This window comes from Hippopotamus amphibius, chromosome 3 (assembly GCF_030028045.1).
Source record: "Hippopotamus amphibius kiboko isolate mHipAmp2 chromosome 3, mHipAmp2.hap2, whole genome shotgun sequence".
In the NCBI taxonomy this organism is placed as follows: Eukaryota; Metazoa; Chordata; class Mammalia; order Artiodactyla; family Hippopotamidae; genus Hippopotamus; species Hippopotamus amphibius.
This window is the reverse complement of record NC_080188.1, coordinates 117704556-117718182: the sequence shown is the minus strand read 5'-3', so window position 1 is coordinate 117718182 and position 13627 is coordinate 117704556. Positions and strand designations below refer to the sequence as shown.

General features: G+C 41.0%; 1 protein-coding gene across 2 annotated transcripts; it reads right to left on the bottom strand.

Annotated features, from left to right (window-relative positions):
- Positions 1–3739: 3739 nt before the first annotated feature.
- Positions 3740–4390, bottom strand: LOC130849486 (ras-related protein Rab-5A-like). Of its 2 annotated transcripts, XM_057728405.1 has the most exons (2): positions 4077–4387; positions 3740–3953 (listed from the first exon to the last, which is right to left on the bottom strand). In XM_057728405.1, the coding sequence occupies exons 1-2, from the start codon at positions 4385–4387 to the stop codon at positions 3740–3742; spliced, it is 525 nt and encodes a 174-aa protein (XP_057584388.1). The 2 variants fall into 2 exon arrangements, with proteins under 2 accessions (XP_057584388.1, XP_057584389.1); XM_057728406.1 differs by having other exon boundaries at positions 3740–4390.
- Positions 4391–13627: the final 9237 nt, after the last annotated feature.

The following is a 13627-nucleotide window of genomic DNA, read 5'->3' as shown; positions in this document are numbered from 1 at the left end:
ATTCTTCCAATGAGTCTCCCCTTTCCTTGAAGTCAGTTGGAGATGGGCTCCTCACACATGTGTCTCAGAGGAGGTTCTAGAGCCTGCCCAATTAGGATGCACCTGCCTCATGCAAACAGTCACACATTCTATTAGCACCATTGGGAATGGATTTGTTTATTCTACTGAGAATAGGACTTTGCAGAGCCCCAAAGTCCACCACCTTCCCTGGGTGGGAGTACCCTACTTGTGAGTGTGTGCTTGGAGTGGGCATGATTGACTCCTGAAGCAGCCCCAGCACTTACATTGTGGGAGCCAGGCCAATCCTGTTGCTCCCTCAATCATAAACCAAGAAATACAGCCTCAGGAAGATGTCACCCAGGATCCAGGTCTCCAACTCACTCAAGTTCTCTGTGCCCCCTCAGAACATGCTGACACAGGTGCCATGAGGATCCTGGGGCAGATGGAAATACACCCCAGTCAGCCTGAGCCCTTACCTGTCACCCCCCTCAGTATCCAGACATGGCAGCTTCTTGCTTCTATTTTCCTCCTTTAGTAACAACCAAGTGGCTCTCTCAGCAGCTGTGCCGTGCAGTGGTCTTTCAAGGACAAGAACAGCCAAGACATGTGGTTGCTCTGAGGGAGGGGGGTGAGGAGGGAAGGGTAGTAGTTTGGGATTTTAAGATGCAAAATACTATACAGAGGATGCATAAACAACAAGACCCTCCTGCATAACACAAGAAATATATTCAATATCTCATGATAAACCATAATGAAAAAGATTAAGAAAAACAATATATTATATGCATAAGTGAGTCACTTTGCTGTACAGCAGAAAGAAACAGAACATTGCAAATCAACTCTACTTCAGTACAGTGAAAAGAAAAATAAAAAAAGAAGAATGACGTGTAGTTACCCTGTTCTTTCCTTCTGACCCATGTTTTTTTTTTGTTTTGTTTTTGTTTTTTCCCTGCAGAGAATTCCTTTTCTTCCTCCTTTCCCCACAACCTCTTCTTTAAGACTATGCTCAGCCCCTCTAGCAAGACTTCCTGGACCCACGCTCACCCTCCCTGGCCACCTCAGGCAGCGTTGCGAGACTTACCCTGGTGTTCCACTTGTCTGTAGCCCTCATCACCCCTAATCTGGCCCCAGTTCCCCTTGACCCAGCCCAAGCAACTTCCCTTTTCTTGGAGTCCAGTGGAGATTTGTCTCAACCCAAGCAGGTCTCATGCCCTCATGAGGCTGGGGCTTATTACTGAAATTCCCTGTATTCCTCAAAATTTTTTTTTTCAGCCCATCAGCCTCCTCTGAAATCCCACAGGGAACTGGTATGAAGCCTTACCCCTGTGTCTGGGCTGTGGAGTCACTGTGCACCCTTTACTCACATAAACATCCAACCTCCCCACAAAGGGGTCTACTAGCACAACTCACAGGAGGGAACTGGAGGTTAGCAAGGGGGCTTGCAGCTGAGGTCTAGGGGAACCAGGTATTGATATCCCACCACAACACTTTCAAGACCCTTTCAAGATGGGAAGTGAGACTGTAAATCATTATGGTGAGACAACACACTGAGACTGTCCTCAGCAAACCCCACTTGTCACTTGCCCTATTTCAGGGATAGCTAGAACTCACCTTCTCTGTTCATCTTTCTGAGGGTGTTGGTTAAACTGAAGCTCCTTGAGGGCAGAGACTCTTAATGATCCCCACTCCTCTGTGCCTCTAACCATTTCGGCATGAGGTGGTGTCTCCACTTATTCCAGGATGATGGCTGTCTCAGACTGCCATTTGCTCTCATGTGCTTGGTTGTCTGGGAGACACTGGTCCAGCCTCAAGGGCTCAGCAGCATCTGCAGTGCTGTGGCTTGGCTTGCAGAGAACCTTCTCCTCCCAGTATCATCCCAAGGGTTCCTGTAAGTCCCAGATTTGAGAAGCAGCCCCCAGGTTTGGTCCCTGACCTTCCAATTACAGGCCTGAGTGGGCAGTGTGTATTCTTTTCCATTGAAGGTGAAGATGATACAAGGCAGACTGTTGATGCTGCTACATGGAACCACATACTGTAAGAGAAAGGAGAGAGGTTGACCCAGCTGATCTCTGCTGTGTGGTAAGCCCCAGAGGGCCCCTGTGGCATCTCCCTTCACCTGTAGATTCAAAGGCCTGGCATTGATGAGGTTCTAGATAATGATGATCACTCTAGTTGGGCCAAGCATCAATGCAGTCCCAGTATCTATAATGGCCTGGTATCTGTGGGAACAACCATGAAACACCCCAATCATGGCGATGCTGAAAGACAGTGGTACAAACTGGGAACCTGGATCACACTGAAGTGTCTCCCCACGACTGTGCACCCCCCCACCCCGACTCTCTGCACAATAGCACTTTGCTCATGTATTAACTTTATTTTCCTTTTCTCTGGTCATAAAATCTTCTTTGACTTCTTTTTTTTTGCTTTTTATACCACTTTATTCCAACCTGAGCACCTCAATATAAAACTAAACACTGATGAACTGTTTTCCTTACTAATTTTGAATTACTGTAAATGTACAAGTTCTGCTAGCAGTTCAACACTTACATAGACTAAATCAACTCTGACACATGGAAGATTTCATATAATGAAAATACCTAAAACAATTAGTGCAATATACTGAACTGATCAAAATAAAACTTGAACTTTGGAAAACAAGGCTGCAAGATTATTACTAACATATCCAATACTTATGTTACAAAATTACTGCTACATTGTTTATTATGGTTCTAGCCAGGCAGGAATAATTGAAGCCCCTTCCTTTCAAAGCAGAAGAGAAGGAAAAACAGCTGTTTTAGTAACTGTGTATTTTGTATACTTTTAAGCAACTCTTAAATATTACAGAAAAGTAATAAACATACATGGAGACTACAATTCAGTACCCTATTTACAGAACAGCTGAAGATCGAATTTAAAATAATCAAGTTTGAATGTACATAATTGTTAGTGCATTGACTATATTTATGTCCAAAGGGCACATAAGCGTCCTTCCTACTCCCAAACAACAAAAAGCTATGCAATGGCCAGCAGTGATTAATCAGAAATCACAGACACCTGGTTTATTTCATTCTTGTTGAACTTGCATGTTTGAAGGGAACCCTATCCTACAAGATGCATTTTATCAGTTTTCATATTCCTAAAACAAGACGGGGTTGACTTTTTTTTTAAACCCCATTTAAAAAATAATAGGACTAGCTATAATTTAGATGCCACTTATGTTCATTTTTCCTCCTGAAGATGTGGGATTTTTTCCTTGTGGCTAATCTGTTAAAGTGTGGAATGTATACTTATAAGTAAGGATACTAAGAGAAATTACAGGCTGCCTGAACATGATAGGTAAGCATAAATATCTTTAGTACCTCCTTCCAAAGAAATATGTTTTTTTCCAAAAGCCCAAATGAGTAAGTTCCAAATATTTTTCACAGAACTGGCTAGTTAACTGCCGGTTCAGTCATTTGTTTATATCCCTGGTGAAGAGAAATGAGTTCCGCTAACCTTCCAAGGAAACAAGTGTACACATAACTCTCATTTCCCCCTTGCACTGCTGAAACATTAGTCAGAGGGTCACGTGCATGTTGTTAAAAATTAAGTTCAAAACACTTAAAATAATTCTGTATTAGAAACGACCATCGTAAGTCTCTTCTTTTTGGAAGTCATACTGGGCTGGTTAAATGCTCCAATTCCACTGTTATTAACAATTAGGAAGCAGAAGAACATTCCAGTTCGTTTAAACTGGAGTTTAGTTACTACAGCACTGACTCCTGGTTGGCTGCGTGGGTTCAGTAAGGTCTACTCCTCTTCCTCTGGCAGAATTCGCTCCTGGATTCTGTGGTTCGTTCTTTGGCAACGTTTTAGCTATTGCCATGAATATTTCATTTACATCCGTTGATGTTTTAGCTGATGTCTCCATAAATAATAAACTGTTGTCATCTGCATAGGAATGTGTTTCCTGGAAGTCAACAGCTCTTTTACTTGCGAGGTCAGCCTTGTTTCCTGATAAACCTATTACAATGTTAGGACCGGCTTGCCTCTGAAGTTCTTTAACCCAGTTTTTGGCTCTGGCAAAGGGCTCCTCCTTTGTGATGTCGTATACAACTATGACTGCTTGTGCTCCTCTGTAGTACATTGGTGCTAGGCTATGGGATCTTTCTTGACCAGCTGTATCCCATATTTCAAACTTTACTGTTGAGTCATCAAGACACACAGTTTGGGTTAGAAAAGCAACCCCGATGGTACTCTCTTGAAATTCATGAAATTGGCCCTTCACAAAACGAAGCACTAGGCGTGATTTGCCAACAGCAGGCTCTCCCAGAAGTACCAGTTCGAACTGGCATATTTTATTTCCAGTATTTGGCCCGTTGGGTCTTGTTGATCCTCGATTAGTCATGACCAAATTTGAAAGAAGTCCCTAATTTCAGCCTCTTAAATGAACTTCCAGGATGCAAGGTGTCATTTTTTGTTTTTCTTTCTGGAGGTAAAGAAACCTGAGCCTGCAGCGCGCGGAGCCTCGGCGCCGAGGCTGCCGGCTGCAGGTCCCAGTCGGAGCCTGAGAAGCAGCTGAGGCTAGGCAGAGGTTGAGGCTGAGGAGGCGGCGGCTGCGCATCTGCTCATCGTGCCGCTCCCCTCAGACTGGACGATGCGGAGCTCCTGCCCCGGTGCCGCCCCCTTCGGGCTCCATCTCCGCCTCTCCCCGCGCCACCTTCCCCTTTCCTTTCTTCTCCTCCGCCTCCGCCGCATCCACCGCCACAGCAGCTCAAGTTCCCACTAATTCTTCCTCTTCCTCCCTCCTCCCCTCAGGCCGGCCGCCTGCTCTTTGACTTCCTTTGAGTTCTTGTATACACCAGGCTCTTTGGGGACTCTGGGCCTTGGCGTGTGCTGGTCACCTTTCCTAGCAGAACCCCAGCCCCTTCATTTAGCTACTTTCTCTTCATTTTCCAGGTTTCAGCTTAAATTTCACTTTTTCTAGGAAGTCTTCCCCCAAGACTACATCAGACTGCTGTCTTGATCTCTCTCTGTAGACTATTCCTCATTTGTAGCAAGTACCAAAGTGGTAGATCATTAAGTGTGTGACTTGTTTCATGTACATCTGCCTAACCAGATGTAAGAGCAATTTGTATCCTTAGAGCCCCCCTCAAGTGATCAGCACACAGTGGATGCGCGATGTATCTTATTTGAGTGAATGAATGAGTGAGTGAGTGAGTGAGAGCGAGAGAGTGAATGAGTGAGCGAGTGCAAATGTGAAAAAATGCATGAGAAATAATCAGAGACCTGTGTCTGGTGTGTGACCAGAAATAGGTCAACCCATATTGCTAAGATGGATGTTCCCTGGAGCAGCAGATGCTCAGAGTGTTGAGGAGGGAGAAACAGGCTGCCCTGAGAGACATTGTTTCCAAGCACTGCCCCTCACCTGGCTCTGAAACTGAGAGCCTGGCCAGGATTTCCCCAAACTAGCCCAGGGGGCCTCCAAAGGACATGGAAGCTTCTGTCTGAGCGTATCACACAGAATCCCATCAGTTATTGCTCCTTGATATCAGGCCACTCCTGGGTCCCAGCTTCCTGATTCTCTCTGTCCCAGCCCCTACCCCACTGTATCCCCGGGATGGGGTGTTTGTGTGGCAAATGGAAGGGGGAATGTCTCTTTGTATGTGTTGCTTTCAGGTCTCAAGAATGCAGTGCACCTCTCTCCACTGCTGGTACGCTATTCTCTAAGGAGACCAGTTTTCCCAGTTTGTCCAGGACTTTCCCTGTTTTTAAACTAGCAGTTTTGTGTACTAAGAACTCCCTCATTCCCAGGTAGCCCTGGGCAGTTGTTGATCTGTTCAGGGTGGTGAAATTCTCCCTGATCATCTTTTCATCGCACATTAAGGTCCTCAAACTATGCCATCTGCCTCACAGCACAGTGGGTGCAGCCCACTGTGAGCTGCACACAGGTCTCAGGACCCTGGTCAGGGCCAAGTGTAGGAGGCCTGGGGTGATTATGAGCCTATGATTTATGTGTGTATCTGTGTGTTTCTGTCTCTTTGTACGTGTGTCTGTGTGTGTATCTGCATGTGTGTGTGTGTGTGTGTATGTTTCCCAATGTGTCTCTGTTTGTGTCTTTGTGTGTTTTGGTAGGTATCTGTGTTCGTGTGCAAGTTTATGTGTCAGTGCGTGTTTATATGTGTCTCTGTGTTGTTTATATGTGTATCTTTGGGGTTGAAGGCTGTGTGTCTGTGTGTGACTGTGTGTCTGATCTTATACTTGTGTGTTTCTGCATGTGTCCATATGCACGTGTGGGGGCATCAATTGGGATGGCCCTCAGAGGGAGAGGTTTACCCATTCATGTTCAACTGCCAGTAATCTGGTCCAAATATTCGTATGCAGTCAAGATGTCCTCTGTGGTAACTGTGGTCTACCCCACCAAACATCACCAAGTGGCCTTTCGCCTTCCCGCTGATGAGAGAAAGAAGACAGACTGCTCATTGTCAGAGAATAAAGCCACTTAGTGTCTAAGGGCTATGCTTTTCCATGCATTGGAGGCACGACTATGGTCTACATTTTACAAATGTGGAAATTGTGGCATGGACGGATTCATTACCTGACAAAGGTCTGTCACCGAATAATGAGTGGCAGAGAAGAGGTTCAAAGCTGGGAAGCCTGGCTGGGCACCTACCTGCCACCCTTCTGAAGAGGGCCTGGTCCCCTCCAGCAACCAGAGTGTTCAGAGAATCCCTCAGGACACCACGCTGGAGGGATCTGGCCTCCCCATTCTGTAGCCTGTCATTTCTCAGGAAAGCCTAGTTCCGAAGGCAGTAAGGGCTTGGGTTCAGGCTCACTCAGGGTTGGTATCACAGGTCTGTGACCTGTGCCATCCATGGGGTTCCGCACTCAGCAGGGACCCATGCCTCTGCTATCGCTGTGTTGAAATTTCTAATCGTTTTTGAACAGGAGGCCCCATGTTGCACTGGTTCCTCCCAACTGTATAGCTGGTCCTGGGCTCCCAGTAAAATGCTAGTGAGGAAGTAAACATTCCTGCTGTCCCTCTCCTTCATTTTATATCAAATCTATCAGCAAATCCCGTTGCCTTTTCCTCCAACGTGTGCCCTGACACCTTCCATATTATCCTTCTTCCCAAAGCCCACCAATCTTTTGACTACTCCCCAAATCTTCCCTATTTATCTTCAGAGGATTGTAGGTATTAAACAAGGAGAAACAAAATCAAACTGAGAAGAACTTGCCTGTACCTTTGAGATGCATATGTCCTTCTTGGTCTTCTCAAGAAGACCTATGTCTGCCATCTTTTAAAATGTAAATTTAAAAAAAGAGGGTAAGGTAATATAGAACTTGACTTGTCAAGGGTAAAGAGAAATCCTGTGTTTCCTATAAACACTAGGAAAATGGGCGTAGCCATCCAGATAGTGACCTTGATTTGTTCCATCTGCCAGAAGCCCATTTTGTATCCAACCTCTTGTAACTGTTAAGTTTTCTGTTGTACCTGGTGACTTGAAAAAAGGCACAACATGAGAGGGGTGACTTAAGTTTTATTTGGGGCAAAATGAGGACTGCAGCCATGGACAACAGCATCTCAGATAGCTCTAAAACTATTCCAAAGAGACAGGTAGAAGGACAGTGCATATGTGATTTTGGTGAAGGGGGAGCACATGCCATTGAGCACATATTTTTTAGCAGAAGGTCTCTGTTAGTCATGAGGAGATTTGGTCCCCATGAAGGATTTTAGTATTTTTCTAGATATGAGGAGATACAAGAATTGGGCTCATAAAACCAACCCCTGTAAATATCTGACTATCTGAAGACCTGTTCTGCCAGTTTTTTACAAAGCACACAATACCTCTTTTCAGCTCTCCAAACTGAGGTCCTTTCAGGGTGATTTTGAAAACAAGCAGGTTCAGCAGCATATCATTTAATCCTTATACAGGTTGATGTCAAGTTCTGATGGTGTGTGCCAGTTGTAGTTGACATACCTGACTCAGGACTGAAAGTTTGGAATGGGAACTCTAAGGCCTCAGTGTTTGTTTGTGTCTGTGTGTTCAAATGTACCTAAGTGTGTATTGTAGATGTATGGTATGGCCAAAGTTAATCAGTGAAATAATTCAAATTAACTTAAAGGAAATCAACTGCTTATATAAATACTCAGAAATGGTAAATTATCTGGACAGAATGAATTTCAGGTTCATGTCATTTGGAAAATATACAGTATTATACTGATATCTGGTATTGAAGGTGGCATGAATTTGATGGTTTCATTTTTATAGACATGACTTTACAGTCATCCATGTTGAGTGTAATCCTTCTGTTTTACCTAGGTTTACTAGAGGTCAAACAAAACTTTATTTTGTTATGAATTTGTCAACAAGAAAAGTAACTTGTGAAAAAAAATTAAGGAAAGTAAGCTGTGTATTTTCAGTAAAAGAAGGTTGGAGGAATGAGCAAAAAAATACTGAAAAAGAGTTGTACATGATTAGGATTTTCTAAACTTGGTTTCAGTTTATTTGGATAATTGGATTTTGTTGGGAGTGGACCGGGTGAAGAGTGAGTTTCATTTCACCCTCCAGTGTTTTCTTGAAATGCTGCTTTTCATAACAGATTGTATACATTTATTTGCCTTTAAGTGATCTGTATTTGCTTTTGAGGCCTTTTGTAAGTTTGGCTAAGGACTAAGTATTGTCTCTCAGTGACTTATCATCTTATCTGACCAAGCGTTTTAAAACTTTTGGCAATATTCCCAAATAGAGAATGTTAATTGAGTTTCTTTTGATTTCCAGCTTACTGTGGAGTACTTTAGAGGGCCCCGAAGGTATCTTTATTTTTTTAAGAACTTTTATCTAGAAATAACTGGCATACCATAAACTGCATATATTTAAAATGTACAATTCAATATTTTTTTTCTTATTAGTAACATATATATGGCAATCCCAGTCTCCCAATTCATCCCACCTCAATCCCCATCCCGCTTTCCCCCTTCGGTGTCTATATGTTTCCTCTATACATTTGTGTCTCTATTTCTGCCTTGCAAACCAGTTGATCTGTACCATGTTTTGGGACTCTGCATATATTCATTAATATATGATATTTGTTTCTTTCTTTCTTACTTACTTCACTCCTCATGACAGGCTTTAGATCCATCCTTGTCTCACAAATGTTACAGTTTTGTTCCTTTTTATGGTTGCATAATATTCTAATGAATATATGTACCACTTCTTCTTTATCCATGCATCTGTCAATGGGCATATAGGTAGTTCCCATGACCTGGGTATTGTAAACTGCTGCAAAGAACAGTGGGATGCATGGATCTGCTGAAATATGGTTTTCTCTGGGTATGTGCCCAGTAATGGGATTGCTGGGTCATATTCTATTTTTAATATTTTAAGGAACCACCATACTCTTTTCCATAGTGGCTGTATCAATTTACATTGCCAGCCACAGTGCCAGAGGGTTCCCTTTTCTTCACACCCTCTCCAGCATTTATTGTTTGTAGATTTTCTGACGATGCCCATTCTGACCGGTGTGAGGTGAAACTTGCTTGTAGTTTTGGTTTGCAATTCTCTAATAATTAGTGATGTTGTACAGCTTTTCACAGGCCTCTTGTTCATCTGTATGTCTTCTTTGGAAAAATACCTGTTTAAGTCTTCTTCCATTTTTTGATTGGATTGTTTATTTATTTTTTCATATTGAGCTGCATGGACTGTTTATATATTTTGCAGGTTAATCCTTTGTCTGTTGATTCATTTGCAAATATTTCCTCCTATTCTGAGGGTTATCTTTTCATCTTGTTTAGAGTTTCCTTTGCAGTGCAAAAACTTTTGTTTCATTATGTCCCATGTGTTTATTTTTTGCTTTTATTTCCATTACTCTAGGAGGTGGGTCAAAAAAATCTTGGAGTGATTACTGTCAAAGAGTGTTCTTCTTAAGTTTCCTCTAGGAACTTTATACTGTCTGGCCTTTCATTTATGTCCTTAATCCATTTTGACTTTAGTTTTCTGTATGGTGTTAGGGAGTGTTCTAATTTCATTCTTTTACATGTAGCTGTACAGTATTCCCAGCACCACTTATTAAAGAGGCTCTCTTTTCTCCATTACATATCCTTTCCTCCTTTTTCATAGATTAGTTGAACATAGTTTATCTCTGGGCTTTCTAAACATAGTTTTTCTCCTGTTTTGTTGATCTCTATTTCTGTTCTCATGCCAGTACCATATTGTCTTGGTTAGTGTAGCTTTGTAGTACACTCTGAAGTCGGGGAGTCTGATTCCTCCAGCTTTGGGTTTTTCCTCAGGATTGCTCTGACTATCCAGTGTGTCTCCACACAAATTTTAGAATTTCTTGTTCTAGTTGTGTGAAAAATGTCTCTGGTAATTTGACAGGGATTGCATTGAATGTGTCGATTGCTTTGGGTAGTATAGTCATTTTCACAATGTTGATTCTTCCAATCCAAAGACATAATATATCTCTCCATCTGTTTGTGTCAACTTTGATCTCTTTCTTCTGTGGTATACTTCTCTGACTACAGGTCCTTTGCCTCCATAGTTAGATTTATTCCTAGATATATTTTTCTTTTTGTTGCAATGGTGCATGGGATTGTTTCCTGAATTTCTCTTCCTCATCTTTTGTTGTTAGTGTATAGGAATGCAAGCAATCTGTCTATTAATTTTGTATCCCACAAATGTACCAAATTCATTGATTTCTTCAAATCGTTTTCTGGTGGCATGTTACAGGTTTGCTATGTCTAGCATCATGTCATCTGCAGACAGTAAGTTTTACTTCTTTTCCAAATTTCTCTTTTTATTTTTATTTATTTTTTCTTCTCTGATTGCTGTGGCAAAGACTTCCTCAAGTATGCTGAATATTAGTGATGAGAGAGGACTTCCTTGTCTTTTTCCTGATCTTAGAGGAAATGCTTTCAGCTTTTCACCTTTGAGAATGATGTTTTCTGTCAGTTTGTTGTATATGGCATTTATTATGTTGAAATGGGTTCCCGTTATGCTCACTTTCTTGGCCGTTTTCTTTTGATCATAAATTGGTGTTGAATTTTGTCAAAAGGCTTTTCTGCATTTATTGAGATGCTCACATGTTTTTTATTCTTCAATTTGTTCATATAGTGTATCACATTGATTGATTTCTGTGTATTGAAGAATCCTTGCATCCCTGGGATACATCCCACTTGATCATGATGTATCATCTCTTTAATGTGTTTCTGGATTCCATTTGCCAGTATTTTGCTGAGGATTTTTGCATCTAAATCCATAAGTGATATTGATCTTCAATTTTATTTTTTTATAGCATCTTGGTCTGGTTTTCATATCAGGAGGATGCTGGCCTCCTAGAATTAGTTTGAGAGTGTTCCTCCCTCTGCAAATTCTCAGATGTGTTTGAGAAGGATGTGTGTTAGCTCGTCTCTAAATGTTTGATAGATTTCACCTGTGAAGCCAACTGGTCCTGGACTTCTGTTGGTTGGAGGATTTTTCATCAGTTTGAATTTCCTTACTTGTGATTGTTCTGTTCATATTTTCTATTTCTTCCTGATTTAGTCCTGGAAGGTTATAGCTTTCCAGCAATTTGTCCACGTCATCCAGATTGTCCATTTTATTGGCATATAGTTGCTTGTAGTAGCCACTTATGATGCATTTTTTTATTTCTGGGGTGTCCTTTGTACCTTCTCCTGTTTCATTTCTGATTTTATTGATTTCAGTCCCCTCCCTCTTTTTCTTGTTGAATCTCTTTAAATGTTTGTCAATCTGTTTGTCTTCGCAAAGAACCAACCTTTAGTATTATTGATCTTTGCCATTGTTTTCTTTCTTTCTATTTCATTTATTTCTGCTCTCATCTTTATGATTTATTTCCTTCTACTAATGTGGGGTTTTGTTTGTTCTTCTTTCTCTAGTTTCTTTAGGTGTAAGGTTATATTGCTTATTTGGGATTTTCTTTTTAATTTGGGATTTTATTGCCATAAACTTCATTCTTGGAACTGATTTTATTGCATCCCATGGGTTTTGTATTGTTGTGTTTTAATTCTCATTTGTCTCTAGGTATTTTCTGATTTGCTCTTCAGTGTCTTCAGTGATCTCTTGGGTATGTAGTAGTGTATTGCTTGTCATCCATTTGTTTGTGTTTTTTACAGTTTTATTTCCTGTAATTGATTTCTCATCTCATAGCCTTGTGTTCAGAAAAGATGCTTGATACAATTTTAATTTGCTTAAGTTTATCAAGGTTTGATTTGTGACCAAAGATGTGTTCTACCCTGGAGAATATTCCATGTGCACTTGAGAAGTGTAATATGCTGTTTTCAAATGGAATGTCATATAAACATCAATTAAATCTATGTGTTCTATTGTGTCATTTAAAGATTGTATTTCCTTATTAATTATCTGGCTGAATGATGTGTCCATTGGTATACCTGGTGTGTTAAAGTCCCCCTATATTTTTGTGTTTCTGTGGATTTCCTCTTTTCATACTTGTTAACCTTTGCCTTGAGTATTGAGGTGCTCCTCTATTGGGTGCATATATATTTATAATTCTTCTATCCACTTCTTGGTTTGATCCCATCATCATTATGTAGTGTCCTTTCTTGTCTCTTGCAATATTCTTTATTTGAAAGTCTCTTTTTTCTAACATGAGTATTGCCACTCCAGCTTTGTTTTAATTTCCATGTGTATGGAATATCATTTTCCTTTTCCTCATTTTCAGTGTATGTGTCCCTAGGTCTGAAATGGGTCTCTTTTGGATAGCATATACATAGGTCTTGTTTTTGTGTCCATTCAGCCAGTGTGGGTCTTTTGGTTGGTGCATTTAGATCATTTGTATTCAAGGTAGTTATTGACATGAATATTCCTATTGCCATTTGCTTAATTATTGTGGGTTTGTTTTTTCTATGTCCTTTTGTTTTCTTGTATTTCCCACTTAGAAAAATTCCTTTAGCATTTGGTGTAGGGCTGGTGTGGTGGTGCTGAATTCTCTTAGCTTTTGCTTCTCAGTAAAGCTTTTGATGTCTCCATCGAGTCTGAATGAGATCCTTGCTGTGTAGAGTGGTTGTAGTTATTTCCCTTTCATCAATTTAAATATAGCCTGTCACTTCCTTCTGGCTTGCAGAGTTTCTGTTGAGAAATCAGCTTTTAACCTTAACCTTATGGGCGATCTCTGGAATGTTATTCATCCTTTTTTCCTGTGTTGCTTTTTAATAATTCTCCTTTGTCTGTAATTTTTGTGAATTTGACTGCTGTGTATTCCTGTGTTTCTCCTTGGGATTCTCCTACCTGCAATTCATTGTGCTTCCTGGACTTGGGTGGCTATTTCCTTTCCCATATTAGGGAAGATTTTAAATATAGCCTCTTCAAATATTTTCTTGGGTCCTTTCTCTCTCTCCTCTCTCTTTGGACCCCTATAATGTGAATGTTGCTGTGTTTAAGGCTATCCCAGTGGTGTCTTATGCTGTCTTAATTTCTTTTCATTCTTTTTTCTTTATTCTTGTCCACAAGTGTGATTTCCATCCTTCTCTCTTCCAGATCACTGATCCTTGCTACTGCCTCAGTCATTCTGCTATTTGTTCCTTTGTAGTTTATTTTTCATTTCAGTCATTGCATTGTTTATTTTTGTTTGTTCTTTAATTTTTCTATGTTTCTGTTAAACTTTTCCTGGA

What these genes read in the sequence shown, in the direction of transcription:
- LOC130849486 (XM_057728406.1), bottom strand. Translation starts at nt 4,387, where the DNA reads ATGACTAATCGAGGATCAACAAGACCCAACGGGCCAAATACTGGAAAT.